This window comes from Leptosomus discolor, chromosome 12, assembly GCF_034619465.1.
Source record: "Leptosomus discolor isolate bLepDis1 chromosome 12, bLepDis1.hap2, whole genome shotgun sequence".
NCBI classification, from domain to species: Eukaryota; Metazoa; Chordata; class Aves; order Leptosomiformes; family Leptosomidae; genus Leptosomus; species Leptosomus discolor.
Genome location: NC_141402.1, coordinates 12,943,060 through 12,965,472, shown reverse-complemented (window position 1 = coordinate 12,965,472; position 22,413 = coordinate 12,943,060). Strand labels below are relative to the sequence as shown.

Sequence of the window (22,413 nt, the reverse complement as noted above, 5' to 3'; positions counted from 1 at the left end):
GGCAACAATTGCCACCCAGCCTAAGCCTTTCGCAACTCCACTTAGCGTCTCCCCAAGGTCACTGCAGCCTGTGCTGGCAGCCAAAAAAATGTTTAAGCAGGCTGCTGGCCAGCTCTGCCTCCAAACCAGCCCCAGCCAGCCAGCGCCGATGGACCGGGGACTGCCACCACCCGTGACGCCCAAGACATCTTCCCCAGTGCCCGCAAAGGGGACGGGCAGGGCCTGGATGAGTCCCTTCGCTGTGATCCGTGCAATCCCTCCCCTGCTCCCACATTTCCCATCAGCCGGAGCTGCTACTAAAGCACCTTCAGGTTTGCCTTTGCGGGTGTCACCCAGAAAAAGGGTGTCATTTGGGACATGTCAGCTGGAAAATGCACCCTCGCCTTGCAAACTGTACATTGGTTTAGGAAACGGCGTTGGGAGTGGGCGAGGTCCTGGCACTGCACCAGGAAAAAGTTACCACTGCTTCGCTCGGGGGCTCAGGCCGGTGAATCAGGCTCTGCTAATGAGCTGCATCCAGCAGCTTCACACCGGCACCGGGACCTTGAGTCGGAGTCAGGGTGTTTGCAACCAGACCTGCCCAGGCTTGTGCACCTGTAGGCTCTGCTTGGCTCAGACCGAGGAATAGTTTTCTTTTTTTCCTCTACCAACAACCTGCAAAATCCTGAATACATTTTTCTGAATTTGAAGAAGACGTTCATCCTCTAGAAATCTCAGCCACGGCTTTGCATTTGATACCTCTTGGCCAAAAACATGATCAGTCTTTCTGGACTGAAGCGTTCCTTGCCCTTTAGGTTGTTGCAGTTTAGGGCATCGGCCACTGTTGTGATAAATAATTTAAAAAGTATATATATCAATGAAAGGGTGAAGGCAAACGCAGGGCCTTATGTAAGGATAAAGAGGCCACCATAGCACCCCTGCCAGAGTGCTGCCAGACTGCAGATGGGGGAGCTGCTAGAGCCCCCCCAAAAATAAAGAGCTTGAAACTAAGCAGCACCAGGTCCCTGGCTGTGCAGCAAAGGGCAGGTGGGACACCTCAGCATCACCACAGAGAGGACCCCAATCTCCTGGAGTTGGGGCTGGGGTGTTCCTCCCTGCAGGAGCTGCTGGGGCTGAGTCATTTGACATCCCCTTGGGAATTCTCTCCAGCAGGGATCGAGGTTGCGAAAGCATGGCCCGCTCCCAGGGGCGCGTCGCCCCACACCCACAGCCGTGGCTGCTGGGGACAGCTCTCCCACTCAACGCCCGCCCCCCCCCCCCCCCCCCCCCCGACCTGGGGGGCTGGAGATAGACCAGCAAGGACAGGGGTTCATCCACCAAGCCAAAAATAGGAGTGAGGAAGGACAGGTCCCTTGGCCATCTCTCACACATCTCTGCCTGCTCCACATGCCTCAGCTGCAGCACTCCAAGTCTTGCTCCGCAAACAAGAAAAAATCTGTAAAAACCTCCAAGCCCAGGCTCATGCCAGTGCATCTTTTGAAGATAACACAATGCAACTCTCACGGCCCCAGCCTATAACTACCCAGATGTGCTCCCAGCTCCTGGTTAAACATCCCCGCTGCACCTCTCGAGGCCTTGACATCAGGGCAAACAACCCACAGAGGTGCTGAGGGAGCCCGAATGCAGAAATCCTGGCTCTTTGCTGGGGCCACTGGTTCCCCCACACACAGGCACAGCAGCGTCAGCTCCGAAACCACCAGCGCCAAAGGCTGGAGTGAAAGAAACACTCTGGGGATAAGCCTCCCAGTCCCTTCCCATCCTGCGAGCATTCAGGATGGGATCAGTGTCGTAATGTTCCCCAACATGGCCCCGTCCTCCCTTTTTCCCAATAAAGCACTGGGAAGTGTCTGGGCTCGACGGTGCAACGGACACATAAGTCGCTTAGAGAAGCACATCTAAAAGCAGTGACCTTCTTGCGTTGGTATGAGAGCAGCTCTGGATGCAGACACAAGCCCTGCTACCACGAAGCCCAAGCAAAGGCTCGTTCATAACGGCTTTGCTAACAGCAAAGCTTGCCCTTAATCCCTTGGAATTAAAAAACCAGACGTGGCCTGTGTCCGGACTGCTCAACACTGCTCAAAGACTTTGCTCTGCACTGCATGATGGTATGGGTCTAGCATCGTGTGCCATCCTCACCAGCCCATCCCTTCATGCCAGAGCCCGCTCCGTAGCCACAGGATACTGGGAGAGACTGGCTGGACTGGAAACACTTGTGGAGGAGCTGCTGTAGGTGCCCCAGCCTGGGGGCCCGGTGCACGTTGCCTGGCTGGCTACAGTTTCCTGACCACATCAAAGAGGAGGGCTGGTACCTCACCGGTTCCACCGCGGCTCCCGGAGAGCCTGAAACGGTGTAGGGGAGCCCCGGGCCTGGCGTCAGGACTATCTTTTTTGTCTGCAAAGCACATTTGCAAAGGGGCTTAGAGCCCTTGGGGAGGGTGGGTTTGCCTGGATGGGACCGCGGTTGGGTTAGTTCATGTCTGACCCACGCCCACTCTCAGGCACTCAGCGCCAGGGCTGCTGGGATCCAGGGGGACATGAGAAGGATACTCCCCCTCCCCTGAGCTGGAGCCCACAGCAAGAGCAGTGCCTCTGGGGTCAGGCTATGGATGCTGGGGACTCACCACATCTTGGCCCCTTGCCCAAAAAGAGCCACACAGGGTTTTGCTGAGTCACACAGCGCCGCGAGGCCGGGAGGGTGCCAGGTTTTGCTGACTCAGGGTCAGTGGCACTCGCCTTGACCACATGCCTGCGGGGGCAGGAGGGAAGCAGGGGCTGGCCGAAGTAACGGGACCCATTGGCGGGCTCAGGCAATGCCTCCGACCATTGCTCTGGAAAAACCTTATCCCAACAGGTGCTGCGTCCCACAGGGAGGCAGCAGGTTTCCTGATACCCCCGCTGACCGAGTCACGGCAATTTGGAGAGCTAGTGGGATGAGAGGCAGCCCAGGACAGAAGTACTCTCTAAAACCACTCGGCACAGAAGCAGTCGGGGGCAGCAGGCACAGGCCCGGGGCAGCCGGATGCTGCGTGAGGCGGTGAGAGGACGGAAGAGGCTCAGGGAGGGAGGGTGGGGCGGACATGGCACGAGCGAGGTGCCAGGGACATGGTCCAGCAATTTTCTAGAAGGTGCATGAACACGAAGGAGGCAGGTGAGGGACAGGGGCCCTGCCACGAAGCAAGCAGTCCCCCACTCCAGCAGTGCCCAGCTTGTCCCATGGGCTGCTGCTCTCCTGTCCCCAAGGCTGGGCAGAAGCAGGAGCAGAAAACAAACACCCCTAGCCCTCAGGATTTGAAAGTGTCTGTAAATCTCTTTTTATTTTTTTTTTTTTCCCAGCCGGTCTCGTGGCTCTGTAAGAAAGATCTCTGTCAGGGTGAAATGGGAAGAGATTAGCTCAGTCCACCACCTCCCAAGCCAGCGACGTGTCACCTCTGGGCCCTGCCGTGACACCCCTGGTGTGGTGGCAAAGAGCCCGTCCCAGCGCTCCCCAATGCTCATCCCTGCATGCTGGCGGGGGGGAGGGCAAACCTCGGGGTCTGCTGGTGGCCAGTGCCCGCCCGGGCTCTGCCTGGCACCACCATCATCCTCGATGGCTGTAGGTGGCCTGGTACCACCAGGGTGGCATTGCAAGGGGGGCGCACATCTGGCTTGGCACCCCCCAGCCCCTCCCCACAAGCTATTATCCAGGATAGGCCCATCTCCCCCCAAGCCCCCAGCCTGGAGGGATGAGTTCCCCCAAACTGGGGGTGTCCTGGGGCCAGGGAGAAGCATAGGGCTGGGGGAGCTGTCACGGCCCCCCCGCCCCTGGCCGGGGGGTGCAGACAGCGCCGTGAGCCCGCCCGCACACTGCAGCCCCACGGGCGACAGCGGGCGGGTGGCTGAGGTCCCCGCGCAGCCCCGGGCTTCGGGCAGGCTGAGCCCCCGCCATGCCAGCCTGGGCCGGGGGGCGGGGCTGAGCTCAGCAGGGTTTCGGGGGGCTGCTGGCTGATCGGTGTGTCCCCCCCCTACCTCCTCACGGAAGAGGGAAAAGCCAAAAAATCTGGACAGAACAACAACAACAACAAAAAAAACCCCAACAAAAAGGAAGTTAAAGGCACGAAAAAAGCGAGCACGCGCGGGCAGCCGGGCGCCTCGTGATGTCTTTAATGGTGCTTATCCCCCCTTTCCCGGAGGCTGAGTCACAGGACGAGGCGCTGGGGCTCAGGCCCGGGGGATGGGGGGGGGAGGGGGGGGGGCGTGAGGCGGCACCCCCGGCCCCGCACCCTCCGCCGGTGCTCCCGCCCCGGCCCGCCCTCACGTGACGCCGCCGGTTGCAATTTTAGACCGTCAGCTGACTCGAAAAATCCCTGGAGAGGGGCCGCCGCGCCTACAAAAACAGGGAAGGCAGCCGGGCGCGGCCTGCCAGCGGCGGGACCCTCGGCCTCTATCCCCCCTCCGCCAGCACCGCCGCCATGGCGCCCCGCGGCCGCCGCCTCCTTGTCCTGCTGCTGCCGCCGCTGCTGCTGCTCGCCGTGGCGGGGCCCTGCGCGGCCCTCATCAGGTGAGCCCTGCGGGGGGTCCCTCGGCGTCTGGCTGAGTGCCCCGGATGGGGGGGGGGATGGCGGGGGCGACGTGGGACCCGCACCCCAGGTGCTGGGGCGGTGGTGGCCGCCGGGTTCCTCTCGCAGGCACCCCCCACCGGGGTGCTGCTCCCCCGCCATTAGAGGAGAGAAGAGCTGGGGACACCCCCCACCACCCCCAGATGGGGGTTCGGGGCTGATGTCCTGTCCGTGGAGGGGTCTCGCCCCGGCTTCCCCTATTGCCGGTGACCTTTGGCGGCCACCTGCCGCCCCCCCGCCCGCCATCCCCCGGCAGCACTGCGGAGGGGATCCGGCACGGGGGCTGGCGGGAGCCCAAACCTCGTCCACCCTGTGCTGGCAGGTCCCCTGGGTTTGGGGAAGCCGTGCTGCCCCCCTCCCCCTGGGGATCCCCGCACAGAGACCCCCAGTAACAGGTGGGTGTTCGCCCTCCCCTTGCAGGATCCCCCTGACCAAGTTCCCCTCCATGCGGCGGGTCCTGAACGAGGTGGGCAGCGAGATCCCGGACATGAATGCTCTCACCCAGCTCCTGAAGTTCAAGCTGGGCTTCTCTGACCTGGCTGAGCCCACTCCGGAGATCCTGAAGAACTACATGGATGTGAGTAGTATCCCCCTCGCTGACAACCCCCCCCCGCCCCTGCAGCGGGCCCCAGTGTGATGATGGCTGGGCCGCTGTCACTTCTGGGGGTACCCATCCCAGGGGGGCGGTGGGACATGCCAGCCTTGCCATCCCACCACAGCTGGGAAGGTGAAGGAGGGAGAGATGTTGGTCCTGTAGGAAAGATTCATGGACCAACATGGCTTGGGTGGGTGGTTGCTGAAAGTTGCTTCCCATAATTGCTAAACTAAAAATACTAATTCTAATAATTGCAATAATAACAATAAACAACGCACTGCAACCCGAGCAGGAGCTTTGTAGCTTCTGTGACCTATTTCCTTCCCCCTTTGTCACTAATTAACCATCGTAAATAGGGTCCTGCTTGCTTGTGGTCTTTCCTAGCATCTTCTGGCTCGTTTGGGCTCCACTTTCTGCAAGACAGGTACATAAAAATCATGCTCCGCTCCTTGGGGCGTTGGGGCAGAAAAGAGCGAGCACAGGGCAGGGGAAGAGGGCTTGGACTGGGCACCAGCTTGCTATGGGACGGGGCTTGCAGGACCCTTCCTCTTGCTATCCGTCATCTTCTGCATGGCCTTGGGAAAAGCCACCCTGCACCTCCGCCTTCTTAGCGGCTTAGGGAGCAAAGGGACCTTTGTGGTGGAAGCAGCAATAAAATGAGAAACCAGATAAAGGGTATGAGGTTTGCCCTTGCCTATCTGCCAGATGCATGTGGGGTTTCCTGTTTCTGGGTTCCCCACCAGCTACCCTTGTGGGTCTTGGAGTGATGGGATATGAGCACTGGCCAACAGAATAAAGCTGGTGCCAGATATTTGGGCGTTAATTCAGGATATTTGCCCCTGCTCCCCTTCCCCAGGGGCTCTTGTCACCCAGCCAGCACCATCCTGCCGCGCTGTGCTGGGAAGGGCCGCTGGTGTTTTAATCGGCGGTGTCGAAAAGCCGGGGCGCTAGCGGTTGCACAACGGTGTTGTCTCTTGCAACCACAGCCTGGGCCACCACTCCGGGAAGAGAGAGACTGTGCTCCCGTGTTGCAGCGGGACAGCCCAACCTGTAGTGGGAGATAAGGGACCGCTGGGACCCTCCCAGCCCAGGCCAGCCAAAAATGCTCTTGCTGCTGGAGGAGCTGTTGGGATGAAAGGCACAACCTCCCCTAGACTGCCCCGTATGGTCCCCACCAGCTCCTGGGACCTTTCATGGATCTGCGTATGTGGTGGACGGGGCCCCTATACTGGGGCTTAATTTTCAAGCCCCAGCAATAATTGCAGAATCACTGGAAGCAAGTGCTGCCTCCCCGTTATGGCTAATGGTAATGGATTATTAATTACTCGGTGAGCAACCCTTGCAAACTAAGCGCTCAGGAGGTGAGTGGCTTTGATAATCCTGTTGTTGTTCCCCCCCCCCCCCCTTAATTAAGTACACAGGGGGTTTGGAAGGGCCACAGGCTGACTTCTCTTGCTAGCCACCTTCTCTGCAAGGCCCTGATCCAGCTCCTCGCCAAGCACGACACAGCTTTCTGCCCCTTTGGGAGGGCTGGGGAAAAATGGGTCTGTCCAGGACCTGCCAAGCATTCTCCATTCATTTTCTATGCCCTGGATAGAGGGATGCCCTGCAAACATCTCAGCCACTCAGATTTCTTCCAGTCGCAGCAGAGATGCACTCTCAGGACAGAGGGGTGTCCATCAGATACTTGTGCTACAAGGCCTTCTCCCACACTCTCACCCCGCAGCCCTAAATCCCTCTCTGGCAGTGCTGCTGATGCCCTTTTCTCCCTCCAGCTCCTCCAAAGTCTTCCAATGCCTGCAACTGAGCATTTGTTTATTCCTCCCCACCCCAGGGGCTTGCTAACACATACCAAAAGCCCCAGCAGCTGTACCTCCACCTGCGGTGGGCAGAGCTGCTGCTCAGTGCAACTCACAGTTCCTCTGCAACCCACAGTTGCTTAGCAAAGCAGCTTCCCAGCCAGTTTCAGCTTTTCAATAATGCAGGTGTTTTGCTTGGCTTCCACACGTCTTTTTTTTTCTTTCATATAATGAAATGCATGCTGGCCTGCAGACCTTCCCCCTTCTCTTCTGACCTGTCTCCCTGCCCAAAAAGTCCTCCTCCACAAGCACCCGTTCCACTTCTCCTCCCTGATTTTGATTTATCCTTTTCACACCTGCTGTAATGAGGTATGAACACTGAAGGGGAGCCTCCCTTCCAGAGGAGGAAGGCTGGGAGATCATCACTGCCAAAACCAAGAGGAGGGCAGTGTCTAGATAAGAAGTTGGTCCCTTTTTAATTCCTGAGAGATTTCCTTGGTCCTTAATCCCTGCTTTCAGCTGGCTGCCCGTGCTCATGGCTCCCTTCTCCTCCTTTGCAGGCCCAGTATTACGGAGAGATCGGCATCGGGACCCCCCCCCAGAAGTTCACTGTGGTCTTCGACACTGGCTCCTCCAACCTCTGGGTGCCATCTGTGCACTGTCACTTGCTGGACATCGCCTGCTGTAAGTGTCACCAGTGCTTGTCCTTCCCTGCAAACTGCAGATCCTGGCATTGCAAGAGGAGGAACTGAGGCAGCAGCGTGAAAGGGCTTGCCAGAGGCTGACGGGCTCTTTAGGGTCAGAGCTGAAAAGAGCATCCCAACCTCCCACATCCATCCTTCATTACTGTTTTGGGTTTTTTTTCCCCCCTTGCGTCACCCACACACAGCTTCAAACCTTCCCCAACAGCCTCAGCCCTGCAGCCGGGGAGCAACATCACAGGTTGTGATGTTTCTCCCCAAATTACAGACTGACGCTGCTGTTGCCCCGTTGCGCAAGGCTGGTGGAAAAAAAAAATCAGCCTCTTGCCAGATCTGATACAAACTGTCCTAGTTTCTGGTTTATTGCTGCATGGAGCATGTGCGTGCATGTTTATGGATTTATAATTAACAAGAGCCAGGTAGGCACGATGAGAATGTCTTAGGGACTACAAGTGGTTTTGCTCTGTGGCGTTCCTGCACAATAAACCTCCACAGGTGAAAGTGTCAAACCTGGCTATGGCACAATGCCGTTTGAAAGCCACCGGTTGTGCTGCTTAAGTAGAGTGGAGGAACCTGTGGAGCCAACAAATGCAACCCTGAAAGGTGGCCCACAGTGCTCGATGGAGGTAGGGAGGAAATTTGGACTATTATACAGCCCTATAGTGCCCAGAGAGGAGATGGAGCTTCTTTTTGCATACGTGAAATGAGATTTAGCACACTGGTAGGGTGGTGAGGTCCAGACCTGGTCCGTCTTGGGGGTTCCTGACCTGTAGCAGGGAGCTGGTTTCTCAAGGCAGTGGTGCAGGAGGTGCTGAGACCACAGGGCTCGTTTTGTGAGTATGCAACGAACCTAACCTCCTGCCAGACAGGGATCCAGACAGCCCAGACAGGGAGGTCCCCGTGTAGCGTGTTGTTTCTGTAGGGCTCAGCTGGTTCAGCCTTAAGCTGCTGTCTGTCCCGCTCAGCGAGCGGCCGTGGAGCTGGGCTGGCCGAGCTTACTACGTGCTGCTGCACAACTCGTGACTCAGGAGGAATCTGCGGAGGAGGAATCTGCGCGGTCATAAAACTGGGGATATCTTACAGTTCCCAACCCTTGCAAGGGGAAAAGCAGCTTAGACTAGGGGAAAGCCCTTCTCCTCTGCAAATAAAAGAACATTTTGAGTCCTCTCTGCACAGCAAACAATGACTGTATAGAACAATTTCCAGCTAGTCTTAGTGAAAGAAACAGATAAATCCATAAAGTGAAAATGTTCGTGCCCAGAGCAGGCTGTATTTAAAGCCACCCTGGTTCTCCAAGGCACGGGGCGGGGACATTTCGCTCTGCTGTCTTAATGCACCCTGACACACCAGCCACGTAGCCTCTAGGCTAATACCTGATCGCCAAATCCGATTTAACAGGCAAATTGGATCTGCCCACCTAATTCCCCAGACACTGGAAATGCTTTGTTAAGCAGTCTGGGCTTGGCAAATGCTGGGTTCGGGCCCATCTTCACATTGTTGAGTGTCTGTTTGTCCAGGTGAGCCGGGTGGTGTGGGGTTAGGTATCAGGGAGCCCTCGGTATCAAGGAGTGCTAATGTTGTGTGTCCTCCTGTGTCCCCCTCCCCGGCTGCAGTGCTGCACCACAAGTACGATGCCTCTAAATCCAGCACCTACGTGGAGAACGGCACTGAGTTTGCCATCCACTATGGGACAGGGAGCCTCTCTGGGTACCTCAGCCAGGACACTGTCACGGTGAGTAACCGCTGCCCTTGCCCCGAGCTGCCCCAGCCTGCTCTTGGCAGAGCGCTCGAAGCTGTTTAATTTCAACAGGTCTCCCTTCTTGAGTGTCGTGCTCATATAGAACATGCTTCAGTGCCCTGTGTCCAAGTGCTTTGAAATGAGGTGGTGACAATGACTTAGCAGGTGACAATGACCAAGGCAGGCAGAGAAGGGGGAAGGTATTAATGAGCAGGTCAGCAGGCTAGGATCGTGGACCGCATGCATGGCGCCCAGCGAACACGGTCTCTGGCCATCCCTCCAGCCCTTTCCTCCTGACCCAAAATTTCCCAGCCCAAGCACAGGCCAGCTGGTGGGGCCCAGCTTGTTCCTGGCCGATATCCACGTGGTAGTGGATGTCCACACAGGCAGCTGCCCAGCCACTAGCCAGAAATGGGCTCTTCGCTGCCCCATCCTGGTCTGGTGTTGAGAACCGGTGCTTATTTTTGCAAAGGCTATGTAACACCTTGTGACGGGGGGTTTCCCAGCAGCATTCAGGGCCCAGCCTGAGGTATCTGGGTTGCTGGTGGTTGCTTCCCATCGTTTCCTCCTCAGCAAGCAAAGGCTGAGCTTTCTGTCCTGTGAAGGGCGGGCACCTTTCATGACTGCATCCCAGGTACAGATGCCGGTGAGAGTTTGCCAGCTGCAGAACGTCAGCGGCACACGTGCTCCCAGACTACTTGGTCCCCTGGCAGGGATAAGAGCATATGTGTGCTTTGCGGGGGGGAGACAAAGCAAGAGTTTTGAATAAGCACATAAATCTAAGGATTTGGCGTTTTCCATGTTAGGCTCAGCTGAAAAGTATTGGCTTACCCATTTCACTGGGATCAAAAAAAAAAATATCCAAGAGAAGCCTCAGCAGGAAAATTTCAGGCTAGCTTGGAAGCACCGGCTGTTGCCTCTGCACTGCATCCAAAGATGCCAGCAGCTCAGGCTGGGTGTGCAGGACCCTCCTTGGGGAAGAGGGCTTTTGATGGGCTCGGTGAACCCTGAAGATCAGTGCAGACAAGGCTCTGGGGCAGAGCCACAGGGGCTGCCAGCAGCTTTGCACGTCTGGTTTTGCTCTCTGCCTCCTGCAGCCCACCAGGCTTCGGGACCGTTTCAGTTTTGTTTCACACCATTTATTTCTTGCATCCCTTGGTTCGTTAGAAACGCCCCACCACAAAAACAGCCGCCCCTCCGAGCCTTCCTGCAGCGCTCGCCAAATGAAGGCGCCATGTAGGTAGCGTTAGTGGAGTCTCTTACATGAGGTTTGCAAAATACAGACAGAGCAGGCAGAGGCATCTGCAGTCGTCCCAGGAATGGAGCAGGGCAGCAAGGCAAACAGCAAACTTTATTGTCCTGTGAAAGTGTGGGCTGGTTTAGGCACTTTCCGGCTTAATGCAGGGGCTGAAGTGAGTCAGAAGGAAAATTGCAGCTTTTTTTTTTTTTTTTTTTTTGGTTGGTAATTATCACCCTAATGCCTGCTTGCTAATTAGCTCTCCAGTTCCCGGCGGCTCAGAGGAAGGATTTTGTGCCTGAGCTTGTTCAGGAAGTGGAGATGGCACAGCACAGCTTGTAGCATTTGGTTTCTGTCTGGGCAGAAGCAAGAGAAACCTCTTGCGTGGAGCCTGAGCAGTGTCACGCTTGCAGTACACAGGAGCGGGGGCAACTCAGAGGTTCAGGGACCTTCACCTTGGACTCAGAGATACTTCCCGTGATGCACAACATCCCACAGGCAAGCTCCCAGTCAGGTGTAGTCTGGAAATACAGACGGTGAAACACCCTCTCGGCTCCAGCCATCCCGATGGGTGGAAGCAGCCACAGCAGCCTGTGATAACACTGACACTTGATCAAAAGGTGCTGGTTGGCAGGTGGTCCAGGGACCCTCAGCCCTGAATTTTTTTTTGAGAGGGTGATGAGCTCGTGTCAAACATCCCCTCTCCTGTGGAGGAATGATGCCCTGTAGCACCGCACTCCCCGGTGCTGCTAGCTCTCCAAAGAGCAGCAGGTTCAGCCAGCCCTCTGCTGCTTGGGCATCTCATGCCTTTCATGCAGCCTGACCTTGGGATGTCCTTCAGGGACAGCAGAGGAAACATTGGTGGCTGTGGGGCACAAGGTCTCTCCCGGGGCTGCAGCGCAGCTACGTCGCGCAGGAGATGCCCCTCCTCGCTTCTCCCCTGTGCCTCTGCAGAGGGGAGCCCCTCGCCCTGGTGCCAAACTGCCGTGGAGACCCTCACCTCTGTCCTGCCTTCGCCATCCGGCGCTTGCCCGCTTGGCTGAGGCTGCTGACAAGGAGGCCGGGTGAGGTCTGGGGGCTGACACCTGTCTGCAGAGCGCAGGAGGGCGGCCACCACACAGCCATCCGCTGGGAATGACTTCAGGTCCCTCCATGCCGAGGGACAAAGGATCTGTCACCTGGGGCCAGCGCTCTGCTGAAGATGCTCTTGGGTTTCAGTCCTGCTGAGGACCAAGCGCAGGCAGGGTCTGCTGAGACGCCACCCCCGGCCAGGTACCTGCCTCCCTCTTGGGTTGTGCAACCAGGGCAGTATTCAGACAAACCTGGTGCTCAGTTTTATCCGTCCGTTGCATTTTACTGGTTTTTAAGTGAAAGCTTTATCGAACTTTCTGAGCTGCTGCAGGACCAGCTGTGCTGAGTGATGGAGTGGTGGCTTTTGTAAACCTGCAGCGTGCAACTGGGGTGCTCGCCGCGTGCCAGGGAGCGGATGCGTTCCTGTGAGCAGTTTCACCCCACATCCTGCCCTGTGGCTTTTAGCTTTTGCAAGGCTCGATCGCCCTTTCCTGGCGCAAGCCTCCGATACCATTAAAGCCGGCGCTGCCCCTACCAGCCTTGAGCTGCCTAACCCTGGGGGGATATTTGTAATTTACAGGGATCGTTATCTGCCATCAGGTAGGAGAGGCCAGCTTTTCAGTCCAACCCGGTTCACTACAGGGCTGCTGGCTGCAGGCTAAGAGGCTGAAATTGTCCTAGCACGGATGCTAAAATTGCCAGTGGTCAGCAAGAAGCTCAGAAACCTCCTGAACTGCTAGAGTCAGGAGCCAGCAGGCATGTCCTGCTCCCTATCAGCAGAGCTATCATGCTTTCTGCGAGCTCCTTCTTTCCGGGGATCTGCCCTTGCGAGGCGTTTCAGCTTTCCAGCGGGGAACGCCAGTCCTCATGGCTGGCAAGAGAGGTGACCTTTGCATTCACAGTACTCCACTTGCTATTTTCGTGCTTCAGGCTCAACCTCGCTTTCCTAGCTGGGTCTTCTCCCCTCGCACGGAAGGTCTCTGCAGGCTGGTGGCTCCTCGTGGAGATGCAACAGTATCCTGGGGCTGTTTCTTATGTAGGGGAGGTCGCAGGGCTCGTTGGCAGAGGTGAGAGGGATTTGTGCTCCCAACCGGGGACGCGTGCAGCACCCGAGGAGCTGGGATGTGGAGATGACTTAGGAGATGTTCAGGGTGGGGAAGAGGCTTAAAGGCACAGCACAAGAGCTTTTCAGACTGGGAGGAAAGGATGAAGTAAGCGATAGGGGGAAGGTACGTAGAGGGGACAAAGTGATACAGGGCCCTCTGTGTGAAGAGGAGGAGCTGCAGAATGGCATGGCCAGTGCTGGGACCCAGCAAAAGGCTGAAAGGGCTGAGTGAGGTGGGCAAGGAGCAAAGAGGGGCTCCTGCTCTTAGGGCTTTGCATGGGCTCAGGAGGTGCCACTGTGTAGCCAGAGTTGCCCTCTCTGCCCTCAAGGAGGGTGGCACAGGATATCTGGTTTCTGCAGCTGGCTGCAAATGCAAGGGTGAAAGCAGGCAGGAGTTTGGCAGCGTGTTGAGGGACGTGCTGCAGCCCGTGTTCAGTGAGATCCCATTGCCGCCCTGGTCCCCTGAGTCGGTTTTCTTTACACTCTGCTTTTCCCTTCCCTCCCCATCTCCCCTCAGCTTGGTAACTTGAAAATCAAGAACCAGATGTTCGGGGAGGCCGTGAAGCAGCCAGGCATCACATTCATCGCTGCCAAGTTCGATGGCATCCTGGGCATGGCATTCCCGAGAATCTCTGTGGACAAGGTCACCCCTTTCTTCGATAACATCATGCAACAGAAGCTGATTGAGAAAAACATCTTCTCCTTCTACCTGAACAGGTAGCGTTGGGTTTGGTGGCATACTTCTTGTGAGGGCAGGCCCAGCTGGGCATTTCTCTTTGTCTCCTGGTAGCACCTCTTGCTGTGTGCTGGTTTATGCCCTGGCCAGCACCGTGGGGGAGGTCTCAGCAAGGTCTCCTTGCTGGAGCAGTCAGGCCAAAATCTCTTCTGTTTACTTCTTTGAAGTAAGAAGGGAAGTAGAAATGCAGCCATTTTGCTGATAAGAAACTGGGTAGATCTGCTACTGGATTTCTTAACTATGAAGAGACAGAGGATGTTTCCAGAGGGAAGAGAAGTAAAAATAAACAGGGTTATGATCATGAGATTGCATGCTGCTAGTGCAGTCCCCGTTAGGGGGTAAAAGCAGCCTCAGTCTGTTGCCAAAATCCACAAGCCATGTGGCCACCACCTTGCCACCTCCCAGGCAAGCATGCCCCCCCCACCAGTTATCACTAATGATGAGGCTAACACACCCTCACCCCCCAGGAAATCCTCCTCTGCAGCTCCCACCGCCTTCCCACCCACTGCTGCTCCCCTCCAGGACACCACATCACCCTCCTGGCCCCGCAGGGGGGACTCTGAACTACTTGAGCCCAAAAAGTAGCACTCTGGGAGCAGGGAGGGCAGAGAGGGCTGCTGCTGGCCGTTCAAGCACCAGCCCTCCCCCATCACCATATTTCTTCCCATCTGCTCGACAGCGAGCTTTTATCTGACGGTAACCTTGAGGATTCGGCTCTGAGGCTGCTGGCTGGCGCGGAGTCGAGTGCAGATAACCTAATGCTGCATCAGCCGCATCCGACCCTGCATGAGTGCTCGTTACAAGCTGATTATATCGGGGGGCCTTGTGTCAGAGCTCAGTTCCCCTTTGCCATTCCCCTGCTCTGCAGTGAGTTTCTCCAGGTGTCCATGAGAAGGCACCAGGCGAAAAGCTGCAGGATGCATTGGCTGGGCCACAATATTCCTATTTCCACACCCCAGCGTGTCTCCCATTATCTGTCTTTATATTGACATATTATAGCGCGACATAAGTAGTCTGTCTGTAATGCTGCTAATGCTGTGCTTCACCAAGCACCCCAGCATGTATTTTGGGGGTACATGGAGGGGGTTGTTCTTGTCCTGCCCCTGATGTTCACAGGTTTGGGGTTTGTTTTGGGTTTTTTTCAGAGACCCCACCGCTCAGCCTGGTGGCGAGCTGCTTCTGGGAGGGACTGACCCCAAGTATTACAGCGGCGAATTCAGCTGGGTCAACGTCACGCGCAAGGCCTACTGGCAGGTCCACATGGATGCGTAAGTTCCCCCTCCACCTGATTAGATGCATGGGGACACGTGTGCAGACAACTCACGCCTGGGGCATGACCCTCTCCGAAAAGGAATCATCTCTATCCCTGCAACACATCCACACCAAAAAAAAAAGCAGAATAAAATCCCACCCTAAGGCTGGGTCGTTTGTTGCAGGAAGGGGAGGAGAGGCAGAAAACAGCAGGAGAAGTTCTGCAAAATCCTTTCCTCTGGTTTATGGCTTGGCCCTTGAAAACGCCTGCTGTACCCTTGCAAAGCAGGGAAAAACGCCAGTGTGTCCTCCTTGCAGGCAGGACGAGCCCCACAGGTTAAACCCTGGCTTTGCTCAGCTCTCAGCGAGGTCTGAGCTGTGTGACTTGCTTGCACACGTCTCTGGAGGAGCAGGATGAGGCCCCAGGAAGCCAGCCCTTGACTGAAGGGCACGGCGCGGCAATCAGCGTGCATTGTTGGAGGCAGAGGGGAGGAGAGCAGGCTGAGCTGCCGGCCGCCAGCCCTGCGGTCTATTCTGAGCTCTCCCACGTGATGGGAACTTAAAAGCAGCCTGTGATCAGAGTGTGTCCTTTTCCTGGGGATCTCATCCCTCCCCAGTGCAGGGTTTTAGTTCTCATCTTCCCCCAGCCCCGCCACGTTGGCAGAGCGTGGCAGACCCTTGGCAGGAAGGCTTTAGCTGCTCGCGCTGCTGCGAGGCGCGGTGCGGGTGAGGAAGCCCAGCAGTTCCTGTCTTCCCTCTTTGATGTACACAAACCCTTCACTTGCCCGTGACCCTCTCAGCTGTCACACCACCCCTTTAACCCTTCGCTTCTTGCAATAGCACGGGTCATACTAGTCCCTCATGTCTTGCCCTCAGCTCACCCACATGCCCGTTAGCTGCGGCGCTGGCTCTGGAGGGCAGGTAGCAGGCAGGGTGCGCAGGCAGCGGTCCAGGCTCTCTGCAGAAATGCAGTAACTCCTCGAGGCACCCGCTCCACCGGGAGCAGGCGAGGGGCAGCCAGGGGGTCTGTGCACTGAGTCAGTGCTGTGTCAGTATTCCTTAGCATCTGTCCGTCCTGGGCGCCTGCCACAGCCCTGCCTTGCGTGCCCACGTACTGGTTCGCCTGCTGCTTCCTGCAGCCTTCGCTGGGAGGCCTCTAAGGGTTGTCTTCTGTTTGGACATCTCTCCCCAGGGTGGATGTTGCCAACGGGCTGACTCTGTGCAAAGGGGGCTGCGAGGCCATCGTGGACACGGGAACCTCACTGATCACTGGCCCCACCAAGGAAGTGAAGGAGCTGCAGACAGCCATTGGTGCCAGACCACTCATCAAAGGCCAGGTGAGGCCAGGCTGGGAAAGTGGGAGTCCATGGCCACTGTGGCATCCGTGCTGACACCCTGCTTTGCACCCAGATGCTTCTAGAGGCCCCCAGAACGCTCTCCATTCCCAGCCTGTGCTCCTGGAAAAGCCCCTGGCATAGCAGGGACCCCTCCGTCCTTTGACCCTGGGTAGTGTTCACCACCCTGCTCGTGCTCTCAGTAGAGGGCCAGGTCCTGTGAACTTCGGGAGGCTTTGGGTTCCCGCTGCCACCCATCTCTGGGAGGTGGAGGAGAAGGGGTGTGAGTTGCAGCTGAGACCAGGGATTCATGTTAACGTGAGTCCAGAGGCACTTTAATACAAATATGTTTAATGCCTGTGACAGCCCTTCCCTGCCAAGATTTTAACCGTGGCAGCTAATCTCACAAAGTCATCTCTCCTTCTTGAATAAAGAGGAACAGGGATTATATGGAACCTCTAGGAAGGATGCTGTGCTCTCAAACCCCTCCCAAATCACAGAGCCATGAGGACTTCTAGGGTTTTTCTGGAGTGTCGGAGACCCCACGCTGCAGGCTTGGACATGACACCCTCCCCAAAACTTGCCAGTGTTAATTAAACCGACTTTGCCTGTTCATCACAGCACGAGTCCCTGTCTGTGCCTCTAGGCTGTATTGAGCCATGTCACCCCCTCCTGTGGCAGAGGAGAGACCCCCAGCCCTGCCATACCAGGTGCTGTGCTTTGGGGCTTAGCATCCAGAACCCAGAGCATCTTTTGGCTCCATTTCTATCCCTAAAACCCCCTGGCCCCTCAGCTTGCAGCCCTGGGCAGGGAGCAGCCTACTGACCCCAGCTCAAGCCTCTTCTGCACTCTGCGATGAGCTGGTTTTGGGGAACACCCCAGCAAAGACGTGATTGTTCCCAGGGAGTCCATGCCCTTTCCTGAGGGTGTGGGAGCTGCCATCTAAAACCTTTACCGTTGCTGTTTCAGTACGTCATCCCCTGTGATAAGGTGTCATCTCTGCCTGTCGTCACGCTGACGCTGGGAGGGAAGCCCTACCAGCTCACCGGAGAGCAGTATGTCTTCAAGGTACGTCCAGGCAGCTTTTGCCAGCCCTATGCTTCTCCCCCAAGGCCCAGACTTTTGCCTCCTCCACTTAAACCTCAAACCATGAAATCCAAAATGCAACAGCAGCAAAAGCAAGGCTGGAGCTGGCACTTAGGTCAAAGTCTGAAAGGTTGGAGTGACAGGGTGGTGATGCTGCTGATGGACCCAGGCAACCTCACCAGAGTCCTGGAGGAAGAAGACCCCCTGTGTGATGCTCATGAGGGGTAGCGGGATGGGAGAGGAAGGGCAGGCAGGCTGTTGCATCACTTTCTACAAAAATTTTGCCCTTTCCTGCTGGATTCTGGTGCTGTGAGGTCAGCCTATCATAGCAGAGGCCACCAGCCTGGCATTTAAGCCATCAGAGTCAACTTGCAAGGACCACCTTGGGCAGAATTTCAGCCACGGCTGGGAGGCTTATGGGCACGTGCGGCTTTACTTGCTGCTTTGCTGCATCAGGGCCCTGGGAGGGGGAGCTGGGTTTGGAGCTGCGGGAGAGGTGGGTTGGGAGTTACTTGTGCAAGCCGTGGGTCTCGGGCTGGGAGAGGCTGAAGCGCAGCCAGCATTGGTGGGTGTTTGCTGAGCCTGCGAGGCTGAGGGAAGGGCAGGACCTCCTCAGATTGAAGGTTTCCCTCTTCTGTCTAGGTTTCTGCACAAGGAGAGACCATCTGCCTGAGTGGCTTTTCAGGTCTGGACGTCCCACCCCCCGGGGGCCCGCTCTGGATCCTGGGAGATGTCTTCATCGGTCCCTACTACACCGTCTTTGACCGTGATAACGACTCTGTTGGCTTTGCCAAATGTGCCTAAGCACCTGACCCCCACTGCCTCTGCCACACACACACTTACACACATGCACGGGAGCCATAGAGAAAGATTACCAGGATTAGAAAGCCAGTGAGTGGAAAGGAAAAAAAAAAAAGAAAAGAAAAGGAGGAAAAAAAAAAAAAAAAAGGAAAAAGAAATGGAACTAGATTTAAAATTATATGGAAAATAGTCATTAGTGCCCTGCTAGCTACTTTTTTCCCCTCCATTGAGTAAGTGGTGCTGGGAGGTCTCTAGTTGACAACTCCAGCTGGAGTAGCCCCTCGCTTTACTGCTAGGTCTTCCCGTATTTGTTTTTAAGGATGATTCTCAGAGCTGCACAAGGCTCTCGCATCTCCCAGCCCTTGTCTCTCCTTCCTGAGGGAGCAGCTGGCTGGAGCCAGCACCCGGCGCTCTGTTCCTGCGGAGAGGCTGTGTCGCTGCTCTTGGGTTTGGGCTTCTGCGCTAGGGGAGAGGGATGGGGAAGGCTGGCTGGCACGTTATTTACCTCTTGCTTTTTCACTGATGAAGTGGGGGAGTGGGAGGTGGGGAAGAGTCTGTCTTCATCACCCCTCTGTGACAGATTGAGGCAGCAGTGACGGCTAGGTCATTCCTCAGTGGGTTTGTGCTGGCTTGGTCCTAGGAGAGCACGTCCTGGGCTGGAGCACCGGGGGATTGCAATAGCATGCCTCGAGGGTCGAGTTTGAGAGCCAGAGGGTTCTGGTGGTGTGGTTTTGTGTAGTGATGACACTAGTGAGAGAGCTGGAGGCATGACGTCCTCGTGCCTGACCGAACAGGACAGGGATTTGTAGGGGAGCTTCAGCCAATGGGACCCTGGGGAGTACGAATATAAAGGGGTCAAGATAGGATTTAACAGAGGTCACTTGAATTCGTGGCCGTGAAGGCCCGGCTTCCTGCTGAGCAAAGTCACTTGACACAGGTTCTCTCGAGTTTGGTGAACTTCTCCCAGGTTCCCCAAACTGCAGATCTTCCCAGCTTCATCCGCAGCCGGTGAGTTGAAAATAATGTTTCCTAAAGAAACTAAGTGATCTGCAAGCCAAAGTCACACTGATATAATCCGTAGGTGTTCGTCAGCCACATAAGGCCTTTTGGAAACATTATTCGCAGCATTTTGAACTGCCTGAAACTCAAGACAAGCCCCTTGGGCAGGAGGGTGCCACGGCAGCTGCTGGGCTTGCATTTGCTTTCCCCGCTGCCCTGTCTGGAAACCCAACTGCCTTGGACACCCTCCTTACCTGCTTTCAACCTTACTAACGCTGGTGAGAGCTCTGTTCACGTACACCCCGTGTTGCAGATGGAGTGAGGCACAACTGTGCCTCGGAGAGGTTGTAGCTGATTTAAGCTGTGCTCGCAGATCCTCCTGGAGAGCTGAGATCTGCGCATATGGAGCCACTCGCTTCGCTGCGCTGGCGTCAGTAGGCAAACACTGGTGGAGCTGGGAGGACGATAAAGCGAGTTTTAAGCAGCACTGGAAAGCAGAAGAGAGTCTGCCAAGAATCCCAGCCTGTGCTGGGAGTAAGAGACTCTTCACTTTCTCAGTGTGCTGGATCAGGTCCTGAAATTGGGGAGTGGCAGCAGGTGAGAGGCAAAGCTGAGGGTGACGAGAGGATCAGACTGGCACTGGCCGTGACCCCAGACCAGGCGAAACAGATTATTCCCCAAAATTCACTGATAATCCTGCCAGCAGAACCAAGGAAGTTCCCAAGAAAGGTCTTTGGGCAGTGAGTGAATAAATGGTTGTGCCCAGTGGAATGCATGTGCATCATCCCCAATACTGAATTCACCACGAGCGTCAGAGGCAGAGGTGGGGAAGAGGTCCCGAGGTGAGCTGTGGGAGAAAGTGAGTACATACCTTGTGGCTCCCCTGTCCCCACCTGCTGCAGTTGATCGGTTTGGCTTTATAACCATGCCTCACGCATTGGAGGGGTCTGGCGTGGGCAGTGAGGACCAGCCTGGGCACACTTGGGACACATGCACTGTCCCCTGCAAGCCCAGATGCGTCAAATGCTGCTCCCCAAATTTGCTTCTGCCTGCTCGTAGTCTTCACCTGCAACCCTGTGTCTGGAAGCCTAAGGACATCTGTTGCCGACTGGCTAGAGAACAGTAGTGTGTTACCAAAAAAAATCATCAATAGGTACTCCAAAATCAGCAGATACTCAGCACCTCTCTGGAGAGCCCCGGTTTCTCACCAGCTAAGTGCCCAGAGCTCCTCCGGGTTCTACGTCGTTTCCCAGCTGCAGGATTTCTTCAGCGCAGCAAGACAGCGACAGCCTCTCTGGGTACCTGCAAATCAGACCTGGTGCAGGGGGGAAGCCTGACACGAGACTGGCAGCGGGTTTTGAAGTCTTCAGCGTCAGGATGAAGCGGGAGGTGCAGCGCAGCCCCAGAAGGAGCCGTTGGGCCGCGGTCCTGCCGGGCGTGCGATGCCTTGTGCCTCCGCGGTAACCCAAGGCCGGGCTGATGTTTGTCCTCGGGTGGGCAGGAGACTGCTGCCTGGGGAAAGAGCACGGCCCAGAGTAATGTCCTGAGTGATGTACCTTAGGATAGGCTGGTGGAGCGGTTCATCGTAGTCTTCCCTGAATGGGTCTGCTCCCCTTGTTCTTTTATTTGCATTTTTAAACCAAACTCTAACCGCGTGACTGTTTTTTTTAATCTAATTCGCTGTCAGAATTACTGTTTCATCATAGAAAATTGAAAAGAAAATACAGTATTTCCCCCCTTAACTCTGAGAGTTGTCTTTCCTTAAGGAGTTTGAAATGCCAGACTCTCGGTGTCCATAGACTATGCCTGACCTCTTGTCCCTGTATGTCTGCTCACCCACTGGTGTGGACTCATAGGTGTTTCAGAAGGGCTCCTTCCCTGCTCTCTGAAAAGGAAACATGCTGGGAGCCTGTCGGGTTTGTCTTTTCCAATGTGTTAAAACATAACCCAGCCTCTGCAGGGTGACATGACCGTGTCACCTGCCAGACCCAGTGCCACCAGGGCAGCAGGCACTCCCAGCATCTCTCCTAGCCTACTGCCTTCTCCTGGGGCCACATCTCCCTGGCTGAGTACCGCCAAGGGTAGTCCTCCAACAGGGTATTCAGGCTGTCCCCTGGTCCTCTGGGACAGCTAGAACAAACTCCTGCTCGACTTGGGACATAGAGTGGTCCTGTAGTGGCCAAAGTGGGACTCAGTTTCTATGTCCAGCCTAAAACCCACTAGGATGTGGAGTTTATGTTCCCAGAGCCCGGTGATGAAGAACATGGGGTTGTTTGGGGCTTTTTTCAAAAATGTAGGAAAAATCCATCCCCCTTGCCTGGCTGTGATTTTCAGTCCTAGTGCTGCTGTACGGGAGCTGGAGACTCCAATGCAGAACGAAGGCCCCATGTGCCAGGTGGAAGATAAGAGCTAATCCCTACTTTGAAAGAAGCGTCATCTACATAAGCAAGAGGGATGCAGCCAAGTCCCATCCCATCTTCTGAGCACAGATCTAAGCACACAGAGAGCTTAACTGATTTCCCCACTGACACGTCCCGAGCCTCTGTTCCCCCAGGATGCCTTAATACCCCAATCAGCGGTTCTTCTATGTTAAAGAGGTGGATTTAACCCAAAAGGGCTGGCTGGGTCCTGAAAACTAATCATGCAGCCCACTGTTCCTCAATAGCCTAGGGGGAGAACAAGTCATCCTCTGCCAAATATTTATCGACAGGAGTATGAGGGTGTTGGCGCTGCTGGGGGGATTGTGCCTAAGCTGTTCATCGTGCCGTGAGGACTGAACGCTACATCTCAGCAGGAACAATCACAGGCTTGATCTTGGCCAAGAGCTGGAGAAGTCAAGAGCCAGGACTGTCCACCCATGCTTTTCCAGCAGGGAGCAGAGCACAGCCCACCCCACGAGCAGCCTGCACATGGCCTCGCGTTACCTTGCCTGGCAAACCCTCAGGTTTACACCAGCCCCCTCATTTACTGCACTGTCCCTGCAGAGCTCCGTGCACACGACAATTTGATAACTCACTCTTTAGTAAGTCTCCTCTGATGCAAAGAAAATAAACTTTTTTATTACCCTTCCCCTTGAGTAGTAGGGAGCTTGGCCCTATGGGCCTCAGGGTTGTCTTCGTGGGCCTGATCCTTCTCCAACCAGCTCTGCTCAGGGCCTTGCCAAAAGCCCGTTCAGACAAGAGCCTGCCCAAGGAGAGGGAGGATGAGACCCCTTGTTTATGGAGATGACTTGCTCATCTGGTTGGCTCAGCAATTTGTTCATTTTGGAAACTATTTTTACTCATCATGAATGACTAAGCACGTTGTTTTGGGGGCTGGTGGCTTTTTCTTTTTCCGCTCTTTCTTGGATTTATTTATTTTTAGGT

The 22,413-nt window shown here is 55.8% G+C and overlaps 1 protein-coding gene across 1 annotated transcript; it reads left to right on the top strand.

Annotated features, from left to right (window-relative positions):
- The first annotated feature begins 4,448 nt into the window (after positions 1–4,448).
- Positions 4,449–20,790, top strand: CTSD (cathepsin D). The gene is made up of 9 exons (XM_086471941.1): positions 4,449–4,537; positions 5,016–5,172; positions 7,550–7,673; positions 9,304–9,422; positions 13,359–13,558; positions 14,723–14,845; positions 16,021–16,165; positions 17,132–17,230; positions 17,891–20,790. The coding sequence occupies exons 1-9, from the start codon at positions 4,449–4,451 to the stop codon at positions 18,050–18,052; spliced, it is 1,218 nt and encodes a 405-aa protein (XP_086328067.1). The 3' UTR covers positions 18,053–20,790.
- The last annotated feature ends 1,623 nt before the right edge of the window (positions 20,791–22,413 follow it).

Coding starts and splice junctions, on each gene's coding strand:
- CTSD (XM_086471941.1), top strand. CDS start 4,449: ATGGCGCCCCGCGGCCGCCGCCTCCTTGTCCTGCTGCTGCCGCCGCTG. Junction 4,538..5,015: donor CCCTGCGCGGCCCTCATCAG/GTGAGCCCTGCG, acceptor CTCCCCTTGCAG/GATCCCCCTGACCAAGTTCC. Junction 7,674..9,303: donor CTTGCTGGACATCGCCTGCT/GTAAGTGTCACC, acceptor CCCCGGCTGCAG/TGCTGCACCACAAGTACGAT.